Below are 13,976 nucleotides of genomic sequence, written 5' to 3'. Positions count from 1 at the left end.
GTGACTTGGTCTGCTTGTTGGCTCAGGCTGACCGAGCCCATTTGGATGGGGTACAGTTGGAGGCAAGGTTGGAGCATGCTCACAGGAGTGGGGAGGGCACCTTGCTAAGTGAGCAGCTGGAGCAAAGGATCCCAGATGAGGTGGGAAGGGTCAGAAGGAAGCCCATGGTGCTGTGATAAGGGACTGGAGTGCCCAGATTTGCCCTCAGTTCCCCTGAAAGGAGTGGAGTTAATGGCTGACATTGAAAATGTGGGATGGATCACAGAAAACTCTGCAAGTGTAACTTCTCTGGGAAATGAATAAGTGATGGCAAGTTCCCTCAGTCCTCCATGGCCACATTGGCTGGAACAGTAGGAGGCAGTCTTGAGATTCATTGTACCTTCATTCTTACAGTCAGGAGCAACTGCCTACACTACCAGCTGGGCTCTGTCCTACCTACTGGAGTCCCAGGAGTGAGTAGCTTAGGCCAGGAGCCAGGTTCTGTAGGAGAGAGGTAGCTAGTGTATGGATTTCAGCTGTAGTGCTGTGGAGAAAGAGAAGGGCAGTGGATGTGAGCGGATGGGTGTTGTCTGGGGTGGACTGTGTGTGTGTGGTGTGCATTTTGTGTGGTGCGTGGCATGGCTGATGTGTATGGTGTATGTTGGGTATGTATCTGGTGTGTATGTATGGTGTTTATGGTAGTCAAAGTAGACCCAAGACATGACATGTGGAACTAGAAGGTAGCAGAGTAAGCCATATGTCTGAAGGAAGCCCATTTTCAGTGATGAGATGCAAAGGTCATAGGGTAGAGTAGGCCTGGCATGCTAAGGTGCAGGAAGAAACTTGGGGCTGAATAGCAGAGGAAGTGTTGAAGTGCTGCTGGCTTTGTGCAGGAATGTGGCTCTACTAAGGACTTGAGCTCTGAGGTGGGAGGTCTGGCCAGCAGACTGCCATCTGACTTGAGTTGTAACAGGTCCCTATGGCTGTACATCGATACAGATTGGAGGAGTGACGGACAGGGTGATCAACAAAGGATGAAGTCAGGATAAGCAGATAGAAATGATCAGATTCCAGACCATAGAGAGCTAGAGGCATCTGGTGTTCCAGCAAGCCAGCTAGTCCCTGCCTGCACGGCAGCCTGCAGCCTGGAGCCTGGGAGCTCACTACAGAGTCAAAAACAGTTTGGGCAAACTGCTTGTGTTTTTAACTTTCTTAGAAAAGAAGGCAGCAGGGCATCTGCCAGGAATCTCAGCATGCAGGAAACTGAAACAGGAGAATTGAGACTTTGAGGCTATATCCAGACTGTCTCCAACAAAACCAATCAACCAACTAACCACCCAACGCTGACATAAGGAACGACAGGCAGTGATTAGACTCCAAAAGGCCAGGACATTCCTAGAAGAGCCAACAGCATGAACCAATGCTTGGGGTCCTGAAAAGGGAGGAAGAGGGCCCTAAACCTGGAGTGGTCATGTACATCAACTCTCATGCTGGGGTTAGGTTTTATCCCATCTGTCGGGAGAAGCCAAGAGACATGCTTGAGAGGTAGACAGGAAGTGGGAAAGAGATCTATTGTGGATAGTGTTCTAGAGCGAAGTGGGTATAGTGAAGCTGTCAGCCCAAAGGCTGGCTTTTCTAGGTTGGATTTGAGGTGTGCCACCTGGTGGCTCAGGTAAGAGCTGAACTGCCAGGAGAGCAGAGGCCAACTGCACTGGTGTGACTCTTGAAGTGTTTTAGGGATGCAAAGGGAAGTGCCACAGCAGGAAAAAAAAAATACCTTAGGGGTATCTAGTCTCAATGAGAAAACCAGCTCTTACTAGCCACCTAAATAAACCAGACAAGTTGCAGGACTTGGCAGGGAGAAAGTTCTGGGGACTGGAAGACCCAAGAGCCTATAGCATGCCCAGGGAGCATCCCGATCTCCATAGCTGAATCCTTAGTGGCTGGCACAGGCATCCACGGAATGCAGGTGCGCTGAGCCAGATTGATGGACGCTGCTCCAACCAGCAGAAGCAGTAAGTGCGGAAATGCCTGTGATTAAAGGGGTTGACCCAAAATGGAGGGTGGAAGGAGACACCCTCTGCCTTTGAAAGGAAAATCCCAGGCCTCACGCTAGTTGACAGGAAAGGATTTTGAACCAGAGAGAGATCGTAGATAGTATTAGAGCGAGGATAGATTGGTGCGTAAGAGGAAGCCTGGGTTGGAATCTCCAGTTTTGTGGAGAGAAAATACGGATGTCTTCTAGATTCCTGGCTTCTTGGTGGCCGGCAAGAGAGGGGTGTGTGTGTGGGGGGACAGCAGGTGGACATAGCCTAAAAGGAGGCTGTTTATAGCGCATCACAACGCACAGGGCCATCATTGCGCCTCTTGGGCGTGCCTTTCTAGTAGTGTCCATGCTCTGTTCCCTTCCCCATTCCCATCAGTCCCTCTGGAAGGGTTCCGGTCAGCACTGTCAATGCAGTCCGCCGGCCAGCCAGGTCAGCGGGGAACCCAGGGTGGGCGGTCCTTTACGGCCTCTACTGCCACTGACGTTGGGGAGGAGTCTGGTGACTGTTGTCTTTCGGGGCGCTGGGAACCCCACCATCTCATCACTTTTTGTGAACGAGCCAGGATCAAATGACTTCTGTTTTGGTCTCGCCTTCCACTTTTTTCTTTTGTTTCTCCATTACGGCCTCCAGCTCTGATACTTTTTCCCTGTCCTAAAGGGTAGGATGGAAATCAAGCCCTGAGTATGTGAATCCTGGGCGACACCCCGTCCTCCGCGTGCCTCTTCCGGGGCTGGGCAATTCTCTCACCTCCAGTAGCGCCCGCTGCACAGTGACTTGGCTATATACTCGCGCCCCTTCTTCGGGGCACACCGACCGCAACTCTTCCTTTTGAAGCGAGAACAGCTGTGCGCCAGTCAGCACTCCAAGCGCATCCACAGTCCTAAGAAGGCCATCACAACCCACCAATCATATCACACCTATCTAGCTGCTTGTCCAATCAGAGCTCTCAAGCTAGGAAGGGGCTTAGGCTCGGGAGATGTAGGATTTCAGAAAAGGAATGCTCTTCCCTTTGGTCTCCTATCGAAGCCTGTCATTGGGCCTTGCAAATTGCCCCCACCCCCTAGACCAATTAAAACCTCGACTTCAGGTCTGTTACCTGTCTCTGCGGAGTAGCAGCGGGGACCACACTCACCCGGAGCTAAAGCCCTTGGTCTGCAGCCAGGCACGGACCACCGAGGCCTCAGAGCGTGGGCTGAGCTGGGGCTCCGGGGCTCGAGGCCCCGGGGTTACCCGGCTGGGACCCGAACGGCCCTGCGCCAGGCGCGCCTGCAGCTCCTCATTGACACAAAGCATCTGGGAGAATTTCTCTGCAGGAGGGAAATCGTGAAGGGAGGGAGTGCGCACTCAGGGTGCTGGAGCCAGGGATTCGGGAGCCTCTAGCCCGCCCAGAGTGGAGTCGGAAAAGTGAAGATAAGGATCACTTCCCAGAGACTCTCCACTACTTACCCTTGTCGCTGGGATCCAAACTGTTTAGACTGTCGCAACTGTCCCACTGGGGCCGCACCTGAGTGGGGGCTGGAGCTGCAGCAGGTGGGGGAGGAGGTGGGCTAGTCTCCTGGAAGGGAATGAAGGGGGCAGGGGTGGGTAGAGGATAGGGAGACAGAGAGAGAGAGAGAGAGAGAGAGAGAGAGAGAGAGAGAGAGAGAGAGAGAGAGAGAGAGCCCCTATCTCAATAAACTGAACACCCCACTCTCCAAGAAGTACCCTTCACACCTGATTTTCTCCGTCCCCATCCCCAGGATCTAGAATCTAGCCCCCACTTTTCCCTGAAGAAGAAAGAATATGCTGACTTACTAGGTTTATTGCGGGGCTTTGGCTGCGGTGCACCTGAGGTCCAGGGTGGGGTGTCAGGATATTATAGGGTACATAGCCCTCTTGTCCTTGATGGTCCCGAACCTTCCACCATTTGCGCCTGTCATCCAGGACCTAGATGGGAAATAAGCAGAAAATTCTTGCTGGTTCTATGTGTAGTCTATGCAGAACCGGCCAATTCCAGGGTCTCAGGCCCCCACACCACTAACCTCCAACACATCTCGGTGCTTGACAGATAGCTCGCTGCCATTTCGGGCCTGGAAGTCATAATTACACAGAACCCATTTTCTGGCTTTCTCTTCTAGCTGGGACTCAGTTTCCAGTTCTGGATCTTGATGACTAGGGAGAGTGAAACGGGTAGGAGATAAGGAGGTAGCTAGCCTCGATGGTCTGGATTATAAATTGCTAATATGAGGTGGGGTTAGAGCCAAGCAGAGGCCAGAGCAGGGTCTCAGGTTAATACGTTAATACAGACTTGACATTGGAGTCACAGCTTGAATATAGTTGGCTCATTTCCTTGCCTGGCATCATGCAGTAAACATGATAAGATTACTGTTTAATTCTTTATGGGGTGGTGGGGATTGAACCCAGGACCTTGTGCATGCTACGGAAGTGCTTCTGAGCTACACTCCCGGTCCTCACTTGCATTTTTTTTTGTTCTTAATGTTATTTGTGTGTATTTTGCCTGCACTTATGTGTGTGCACCATCTATGTGTGGTCCTCACAGAGCTGGCTTCCTAGTGCTGGAGTTACAGCCGGTTGTGGGCCACCATGTGGTGCCAGGAACTGAACCCAGGTCCTCTCTGTAAGGGTAGAGAGTGTTCTTAACCTCTGCGCCATCTCTCCAGCTCCTCACTTGCATTTCATGAGAATAATGAAACTCAGAGCAGGTAGTTAGAAACAACAGATCTATACTGATCATCCACTAGGATAACGAGCAAGGCACAAACAATAGCCAATGCATATGCTTATACTGCACTGCATGCCAATCATGTTCATCTCCATTCGATTCTCCCGGAGCTGGCCTGTAGACCCATAAATGCGGACCCACTTTACTTCCTTCCTCCTCCAGAGATTTCACTATTATCTCCCTTCCACCCTATGTGTGGTACAGGGGATTGAACCCAGTATCCTGTGTATGTCAGGCAGATATTGCACCAGCTCCTTACTAGTAGGTTCAAGGCAAGTATTCTACTTCTGAGCCACAGCCCAGACAGGTAAGCCATGGCCATAGCACTTTACTGGTGGATTCTAGGCAAGAATTCTACCACTAAGCCACACTCCCAACTCCTCACTACTAGCTTCTCCGGCAGTCACTCTACTCCTGAGCCTCCAACCCTTTACTGGTCGATTCTAGGCAAATGCCATGTCACTGAGCTACATGCCAGCCCTCTCTTTTATTTTGTGTATATAGATGTATTTGTCTGCATATAGGTCTGTGCATAACCTGTGTGCCTGGTACCTACAGAGACCTAAGAGAGTGTTGGATCCCCTGAGACTGGAGTTACAGATGGTTGTGAGCTGCATGTATGGGTGCTGGAAGTCAAACCCTGGTCCTCTGGAAGAGCAGCTAAGGCTCTTAACTACTAAGCCATTTCTCTAGCCCCTTCCAGGCTTTTTTTTTTTTTTTTTTTTTGAGGCAAGGCTTTGCTATTTTGCACAGGCTGGCGTTTGAGCTCACTCTGTAGTCCAGGTAGGCCCAGAACTTTCCATCCTCCCGCTTCATGCTTTTGAGTAGCAGGGATGACAGGATTTGAGTAGCAGAATATGGCCATTATTTCACTTTTTATAGGGAAGGAACTGAGGTACGGTGTAGTAGTAAAAGGAAGGTGTAACTTAGTTGGGCCCTGGAAGTCCTTGTCAGGGTCACTCTGAAGTATTCTCTATGCAGCTAGGTTTAAACTCAAGTTAAGCCACAGCCTTGAGGTCTCTGTAAGCTCCTCACAGCACTGGAAACTTCTCACATTTCCAAGCAAAGAAATTACAGCCAGAGAAGGTAAGTAAAAAGCCGGAGGTGCAGAGTCTGAGATTCAGAAGCAGGCAGACAGAGGAAAGGGTCCTGCAGCACCAGATAGCTTTGGGGACGGTTAGCTCTGGCCCCCCCAACAAGAAAGACCTCATCCCGGATCAGGCCTACCTGTGGAAGGGAGAGGGGGGCTCTTCAGGGTCTTGGCACCCCGTGTGTGGGGCTGACAGCTCCCAGTATGCAGTCCCTGCTGAGACCCTCTGCTGGGGCCCTCACTTAGACCCCCATTCATCTTCTCCAGCTCTAGCATTTTGTTCTCAATGCACACCCACCCCCTCCACTCTTGGCCTCTATTTGCCCAAGGATCCTAGAGTTGTGACCCTCTCCATCATCTTCCTCTCCTGAGTCTACAAACCCTCAGCTTCCACGATGTGTTAGAACCATACATTTAGGTTCCTAGTTCTTTCTTTCCCAGCAAAGTAGGCAGGAGTCCAGGTTTTGACCTTCAAGTCCCTAGATCTTTTCAGCTCTGTCAGCAGTCCAGTCTGCCCCCAGTAGGTGCTATTTCTTAGAGCATTAGGAAGCCAGAAGTCTCACCCCAGTTAGTAGCCCAGGGATGCCAGCACTTTCGAATGTTTTCTCACATTTGTCCCCAGCTTCTCCAAGTACCAACCCTGCTTTTAAGTCTTCATTTTTGCCCTAACATCCAGTATTCTGTGCTCTCCGGATCCAAACATAATGCTTTCCCTGGTCCTAGAACACCAAACTGCACTTTTTCAGTTTTTTGAGGACATGGGATCCAAGCCCTTAGACATACCAACTCTTAGTGCCTATCACTCATAGCTTCACGAATTTAAGCCTCCATTCCCTCCCTCTTCCCTTGGACCCATGGATCTGGGCTCCTCCCCCCTCCCTGCTTTTTCCTACCCCCCCCCTAGCCCCAGCCCCGCCTCCTCACCACCTCACCCACCTGCAAAGAGCCGGGAAGGCAGAGGGAAAAGACAAGAAAAAAGAGGAAGAGTCGGAGTCAGCGCCGGGTGACCCCGGGACTCAGTCCTCCCAACCCCGCCCCTGGCCGCTTTGCAGCGGACACTCACCCATTGACCGCGACTTGGGGGGCGCTTTGCTGCGGGAAGTAAGAGAGCTTGGGGTCAGGCAGGCTATACCTCAGGCTTCCTGACTCACCCCTGTGATGCGGATAGGGGGATCTTAGTGCTTCCCTGGCAGTTCTGCCTTACCTGCCTGCGCCGCTTCTCGTGCTGTAGCTGTTTTTCCACTGGGTCCTCCCAGGGGCGGCCCTGCGGGTCAGTGGCCGGAGGTTCCCAACCGCTGTAGAATTCCGGACTGTATGGAGACCCTTCTTCAGGGGGCAGCTCCACCCTGTCGTCAGGGACCCAAGGTTAGGCCGAACCAACCCAGGGGACATTATTTCACATTTCTCTCTTCCTGAAAACCAGGTTCTATCTTCACAATTCTTAACTCCATCTCTCTTTGTCTGCTTCTACCCTCTAAGCCACACTCAGTACATTATATTTCTTTCTTTTTAAAAAAAATTAAGCCCGGAGGTGGTGGCGCATGCCTTTGATCTCAGCACATGGGAGGCAGAGGCAGAATTTCTTGAGGGCAAGGCCAACAGATCTACAGAGTGAGTTCCAGGACAGCTAGGGCTACGCAGAAAAACCTTGTCTCGGAAATAAAAATAAATAAATAAATAAATAAATAAATAAATAAATAAATAAATAAATAAATAAATATTTTATATGTACGCTGATTTGCTTGCATGTATGTAACTGTGTGCACCATGTGTGTACCTGGTCCTCATGGGGGACAGAAGTGGACATCAGATTCCCTGGAACTGGAGTTAAAGACAGTTGTGAGCCACCAAGTGGGTACTGGGAATCAAACCCAGGTCCCCTGGAAGAGCAGTATGTGCCTTGAAGCACCCATTAATTATATTTCTAAATAAACCGATTCCACTGTCATGCTTCCCTCGGCCTCTGGTGCCAAAGCTTTTCCTGTGTTTTGGAGTGTTGAAAGTCTTGGCAATTCTCATAGCCTGGAACTAGCTTTTCAGACTTTCTGGCCTTGACATGCAGAGATTCTCCTATTTCCGAAGTGTTTGAGTACATAAAATATTTATCTGTTCTCTTATTGAGAGTGTGTATGTATGTGCGTGTGTGCGTGAGTGCGTGTGGAAGTCAGAGGACAATTTTGTAGAGGCAAATATCTTTGTCCACAATTATGTAAATTCCTATGGAAACTTACACCTCCAAAGCCCCCATTTTTGGGACAGGGTCTTTCTTTAGCTTGCTTTATAGTGGAGGGTAATCTTCAACTTCTGATCTTCCTGTTACCCACCAAGAGCTAGGATTACAGCTGTGCACCACCGCCCAAGCTTCTAGCTACTTTCTCAACACCTACATCAATCCATCTTACCCTTTGACCCATTCCCAGTCTCCGGCTCCGCCTCCTCCCTGAAGCTTCCAAGCAGACTCCCTGTCTTCAAACCTATAGGCCACACCTCCTACACGTCCCACATTTTCCTTTTAGCTGAATCCCACTCACCTAGGCAACCCTCCTCGTCCTGTAGTCTGTCTCTAAATTCTCTAAGATTTCCCCCCATCCCCCTTTTGCTTCAAACCGACTATCTGATTAGATGTTAAACCTTTCCTTCACGCTAATTTCGGGCCTTTTCTCCAATTGGAGCCTGGCATTTATCTTAAGTCCCGTCCCCTCCTCAAATTTAGCAGTGTCCTGCAGCCAAGTCAAACCTCTACACTCTAGTTTCCCCTCTCACCCTGGGCGGGTCCAGAAGTCCCCCAGTGAGGTCCATAGTTCATTTTCACGAGGAGTGACATTGTCGCGGAGCAGCGCCACAGCCTCCAAGGTCAAATGTGGTCGTCGCACACTCCTCGCGAACTCAGGGCCGCCTGAAGTGTTCACAATCTACCAGGCCAATAGAAATGAGCAATGCCAACAAGATCTTCTTGAAGTCGAATCTCAATCCTTCTAAAGCAGGGGACCCCAGAGGGCTGAGAGTGAGTCTCACCATCTGCAGAGGTCCGAACAGAAAGTGTAACAGCTCTGGAGAGGAGGGGTTGGCGATGTTGCCCCGCAACCGGGCCTGGAGTGAAAGAAGGTCATTTAACATTAGTGCACGAATGATGGATGGGTCAGAGTCACAGTACCCTCACTCCATCGAAGTCCAGCAATGAATGCATCCTCACCAGCAGACTGAAGGCGTATTTGATTTTCTGAAGCACATCAGTGTATTCAGCCTCTGTGGGTGGCTTGGCCCTTAGGGTCAGCAGGCCCTCTGTGGGTAAGGGAGCAGGTGAGGTGGTGGGAACACCAGGAGAGCATTAGGTAATAGTTGCAAAGGTGTAAACACCCAAACAGATGGTCTTAGGAAGTCAGACCTGGCTTCTGGGGGGAGACCTCAGGGAGAGAGCATATTTGGGCATCATTCAGGAACGTGTGTTCTCATTAAATGTGGAGGCCCCCTTACCTCCAGCAGCTCGGCGTCGTGTCCTGCGGCCGCGCTCACGGTGCTCCAAAACCCGGGTAGCCTCTGCTGACTTTTGCAGTCTGGATACAAAACTCTCCACGTCGTCAAACACATGGTTCAGGATATCCTGTCGTAAGCATGAGGGATAAGAGTGATGCTCCTGAGGCTCAGACTCTGGTCTAGGTCCCGTGGTCCAATTTGAACTCCTGGACACACCCCCTATGTCAAGCCACGCCCATAGTGGAGCAGTGGGTGGTCTATATAAAAACTTGAACCATACTGATAGAATTAAGTCCCAACCCCAACCCAGCATCTTGTCAGCTAGTCGCACCTAGACGTGCCACATTCCTGAATTTCCCTCCCCACTCCAAGTCTGACTTGATTGTCAGGGGAATCCTTTTCCCCAAGCTGGTGCCTCTCACTAGTGCTCACCACATCCCGCTCCGCCTGCAGACCCGCCAGCTCAGGACCCCTTGGGCCCAGGTCTGGGGAGGTAGGATCAGAGCTCCTAGTCGTCGTGCTCGCCGGGTCGGGTTTCCTCGCTTCCTCAGTCTCTGGAATTGGCTCCACTTGGGGTCGCCCGCGCACCGCGGATGGTTCCACGGTGTTGATCACCGCGCGGACAGAAGGGCGACGCTGTAAGGGCGGGGTCTCCGCTGCTGGAGAGGCACCGCGTCGCAGCTCCTCCTGCGTAGCCCTGAATAATGAGAAGGGGGAAACCGAGGCTGGGGCAACCGATGGGACCAGGAAGAGAGACAGGGGTCAAACGAAACCTGGGCATTTCATAATGAGAAACTGGATACGGAAATTGAGAAATCAAAGACCAAGACAGGCTAAAGTAGAGGACTGGGGCGGGGCGGTCACCTTGTCTGGTTAAGACCTGGCCAAAGCTAACTTGTGACCTCTAGATTCAACACTCTAGACTGTTCGTATCAAGCTCATTTCTTAGCTGAGGATACCAAGGTACATAGATGGTCGAATTTTTTTTCCAGAGCGCTCTGCATCTGTTTCCCTCTTCTCCTCACCTGAGTGCTGCCGCCCTGCGTTCCCCACGTCCGGAGCGGTAGTTCTGCAGAGCCCCTTGGATGTCCTCACGGATCAGCTCCGCCTGCCAATCATACTTTAAGATCTCTCCTCTTACGCCGCACCCATTACCTACCCAGGCATCTTTCTTGTTCTCAGCACTTTGCCTCCGACTGTCTTGGACGGACCCCATGGACCCTCATCTTGGTTCTGCCTGCTTCCAGAACATCCTTCCCACATTTTTCTCAAAGCCTTAGAGAGTCTCAGTCTTTGGCTTGCATCTTCTTCCCATCGTCACTTTCAGTCTTGGTTCAACCTGTCCTCAATTCTGGCTCCCTCTCAGACCCGCTTTCCTACGCCATGCCACAGGCCTCGCCCCAAACGTGGAAGCCCCGCCTTTGACCCTCTCCTGGAAAAAGCGACCTGGAGCCATGCCCTCTCACCCCGAGGAGCAGGCCCTGGAAGAAATGGACATCTGGCTGTGCACGCTCTGGCTCTTGGCACACCAGGAGCAGCAACGAGCGGCTCCGTCCTCGGGGCATCACCGCGTCGCAGCGTACGATGGCGTCGAGAGGATATGACTCTAGTTCCTCCTGCAGGACAGGGCCACAGCGTAAATGGAGGCACAAATTCCTACTACTACTAGAGCAGTGTGCCCAGGACTTGAGTCAAGGCAACCGAAAAGAGTTCTGGGGCCGAGAAATAATACCCTGTTTAATAGCCGAGGCTTCAAAAGACAGCTTGCCAAAGCCAGGGGAAGGAAGCTTTGTTGCCATGATTACTCTTTAATATCAGCCCCATTTCCCTTTCCACCCAAGTGCTCCCTGGTACCTTAGAGACCGGATCGAGCAGAGTGACATGACCAGGTGACACTCTCAGTAGCATCTCCTGTGCCCAGACACGCCCCTGGCTGTCCATTACTGCCAGCTTTCTGGAAGCATCTTCCACAGTATGCACGCCATCTTCCTCCCCCAAGCAGAAGGTGACCAGGTGCTGGCAGGAGACAAAGGACGCAGTTGAGTCCCAGGCAATGCCACGCTGGTGCTGGGCCGGCTAAGGACCTCTAGAGGTAGTTTCTGTTCGGTCTAGCGGTACTTCCCTGAGTCCAGACCTCAATCCTCCTCCCTTAGAGCCGGGACTTTAGGCTTTAACCCCCTTCCTTCGGATCCAGAAGACATTAAAACAACAACAATAAAAACAAACAAAGAAACCCAAACAAAACTCCCCCCCAAAACAGCAGGGTTTCTCCTGTGGCCGGCACTGCTTAGATTTCCTTCCAATTAGGCCATCTTGAAACCAAGACTGGAGGCCCCTCAAGGGCAACCAATCATAAGGCTTGAACTCTATTAAGTGTCTTCCCTACTTTGCATTATATTACCCCACACCCTCTCCTGGACCACAGAACTGTGGCTGATTTGGCCCTGCATCCAGCACTGGGAATGGCTCAGAGGAAGATCTGACAGAACTAAGTTCTCAGTCTCAGATGTCCATGGGGAGAGAAGAGCTCAGTTTTCCTAGAGTCATTTGCTCCTTTCTTTCCTTCCCTCCTTCCTTCCTTCCTTCCTTCCTTCCTTCCTTCCTTCCTTCCTTCCTTCCTCCTTCCTCCTTCTTCCCTCTTCCCCTTTCTTATTCACTTTACATCCTGATTGCTGCCCCCTCCCCCAGTCCCTGTTTTCAAAAGCCCTGTCCCTTCAGGCTCATCTCTCCCCAAGAAAGCACAGACCCCAGACTCACATTGACATGATACTGGGACACATCAGCCATAACCACAGTGGAGTAACGTTTCCTCTGCTCTAAGGAGGGGAGGGAGGGGAAAGTACAGGCAGGAGTCAGACTGCAGCCTGGTTCCTTAGACTCTGACCTCAGCCCTCTTCCCTCAAACCCAGGAGTCCAGACTGCAGCCATCCTCCCTCAGACCCTGACCCCAGCCCTCCTCTCTCAGATCCAAGAGTTCAGAGTCTATCCCTTCTTCTTCAGACTCAAGACCACAGACTGCATTCTCTCTTCTCCCAGGAGCCTTGTTCTTGGTCTCCTTCATCTTCAAGCTCACCATAGATAGACTTTGCACTTGGTTTGGGTGCAGCTTCAGGTCTGGTGAAGAGAAAAAAAGGGGGGGGGTTAGAAGGATGGTGGGGCTTGGGATAGAGCCTGAAGAAATGCATCAGGGAGGGTAATGGAGAGAGCCATGGAAGCTTTGAGCAGGTGAGAGCAGGGCACACTAGTGTTAAAGAAAATGGTATGGTGGGCTGGAGAGATGGCTCAGAGGTTAAGAGCACTGTCTGCTCTTCCAGAGGTCCTGAGTTCAATTCCCAGCAACCACATGGTGGCTCACAACCATCTATAATCAGGTCTGGTGCCCTCTTCTGGCCTGCAGGCATACATGCAGGCAGAAAGCTGTATGATGTATACATAATAAATAAATAAATGTTTAAAAAAAATAAAAAAGAAAAGAAAATGGTATGGTATAAGCTGGGTGTGGTGGTGCATGCCTTTAATCCCAGAAGTCAGGAGGCAGAGGCAGGCTGACTTATGTGAGTTTGAGGCCAGCCTGGTGTACAAAGGTAGTTCCAGGGTAGTCAGGGCTGTCACACAGAACAACCCTGTCTCAAAATTTAAAAAAAAAAAAAAAAAAAATCAAGACCAAAAAAAAGATGATAATGTGTGTGTGTGTGTGTGTGGGGCGGGGGCAGAGACCTCTACATCACATAGACCTGGATTCAAATATTCTGTCTGTCTGTCTGTCTGCCTGCCTGCCTGCCTGCCTGCCTGCCTCTCCCTCTCTCTTTTCTCCCACTCACCCTGAGATGGAGGATTCTAGTTTAGTTCTGGGTAATCAGGCCAGGTTGCTTGCAACCACCTGCAATTCCAGCTCCAGGACCAATGACCTCTTCTAGTTTATGAAGGCATCCCTCCCTCCACCCACACACACATCAGAGAGACAGAGACGGAGAGACGGAGAGACAGAGATGGAGAGACAGAGACGGAGAGACAGAGACGGAGAGACAGAGGTAGAGATATAATTAAAAAGACTAATCTTGGTTGTCAACTTGACTACATCAGGAATCAACTAAAATCCAACTTGTTGGGCACGTCTGTGAGAGATTTTCTCAGTTGGGTCATTTGATGAGGGAAAGACCCATCCTAGGTCTGGATTACACCTGTGGTGGCAGCCCACATAAAAGGACATGGAAGGACACATCTTTTTTTCCGCCTGCTTGCCCTTACTCTTGCTGTTCGTGTATCCTCCTGCTGAGGCCTTTTTTTTTTTTTTTTTTTTTTTTTTTTTTTTTTTTTTTTTGTTAGAATAAATTTTTTAGGATTCTAAGGTAGGTCAAAAGCCATCGGCTCTCTAGGGAATTCCTGGGGGATTTCACTGCTCATGTCTCTACTCTGGTAATAAATTGAATAACGACTGGATTCTTGACTTTTGTGCTGTGAGACAGTCACTGTTGGACTACCCAAACCACAGCATATAAGGCATTCTAATAACATGTGTGTGTGTGTGTGTGTATGTGTGTGTGTTCATGTGTATGTGTGTGTTCATGTGTAGGTGTGTGTTCATATGTGTGTCTCTGTGTGTGTATGTGTGTGCTCATGTGTATGTGTGTGTTCATACATGTCTCTCTCTGTGTGTGAGATT

The 13,976-nt window shown here is 50.6% G+C and overlaps 1 protein-coding gene across 1 annotated transcript; it reads right to left on the bottom strand.

Moving 5' to 3' along the window:
* Position 1: 1 nt before the first annotated feature.
* On the bottom strand, positions 2-12,427 carry Eps8l1 (EPS8 like 1). Its single transcript, XM_032894473.1, has 19 exons — positions 12,387-12,427; positions 12,071-12,129; positions 11,168-11,329; positions 10,780-10,929; positions 10,339-10,421; positions 9,746-10,010; positions 9,314-9,440; positions 9,033-9,121; positions 8,855-8,929; positions 8,603-8,751; positions 7,044-7,185; positions 6,903-6,931; positions 6,764-6,775; positions 4,049-4,178; positions 3,822-3,953; positions 3,474-3,582; positions 3,160-3,334; positions 2,775-2,907; positions 2-2,678 (listed from the first exon to the last, which is right to left on the bottom strand). The coding sequence occupies exons 2-19, from the start codon at positions 12,098-12,100 to the stop codon at positions 2,592-2,594; spliced, it is 2,079 nt and encodes a 692-aa protein (XP_032750364.1). The 5' UTR covers positions 12,101-12,129; positions 12,387-12,427; the 3' UTR covers positions 2-2,591.
* Positions 12,428-13,976: the final 1,549 nt, after the last annotated feature.

The sequence above is a fragment of the Rattus rattus genome, chromosome 2 (genome assembly GCF_011064425.1).
Source record: "Rattus rattus isolate New Zealand chromosome 2, Rrattus_CSIRO_v1, whole genome shotgun sequence".
Lineage (NCBI taxonomy): Eukaryota > Metazoa > Chordata > Mammalia > Rodentia > Muridae > Rattus > Rattus rattus.
The sequence above is the reverse complement of the archived record's forward strand: the minus strand, read 5'-3'. Positions and strand labels throughout refer to the sequence as shown.

Excerpts from the sequence above, each read along its gene's own strand:
- Eps8l1 (XM_032894473.1), bottom strand. The coding sequence starts at position 12,100 with ATGGCTGATGTGTCCCAGTATCATGTCAAT. Across the intron at positions 7,186-8,602 it reads GACTTCTGGACCCGCCCAGG|GGTGGAGCTGCCCCCTGAAG; the intron begins GTGAGAGGGGAA and ends CCCTGACGACAG. Across the intron at positions 3,335-3,473 it reads TTTGGATCCCAGCGACAAGG|AGAAATTCTCCCAGATGCTT; the intron begins GTAAGTAGTGGA and ends TCCCTCCTGCAG.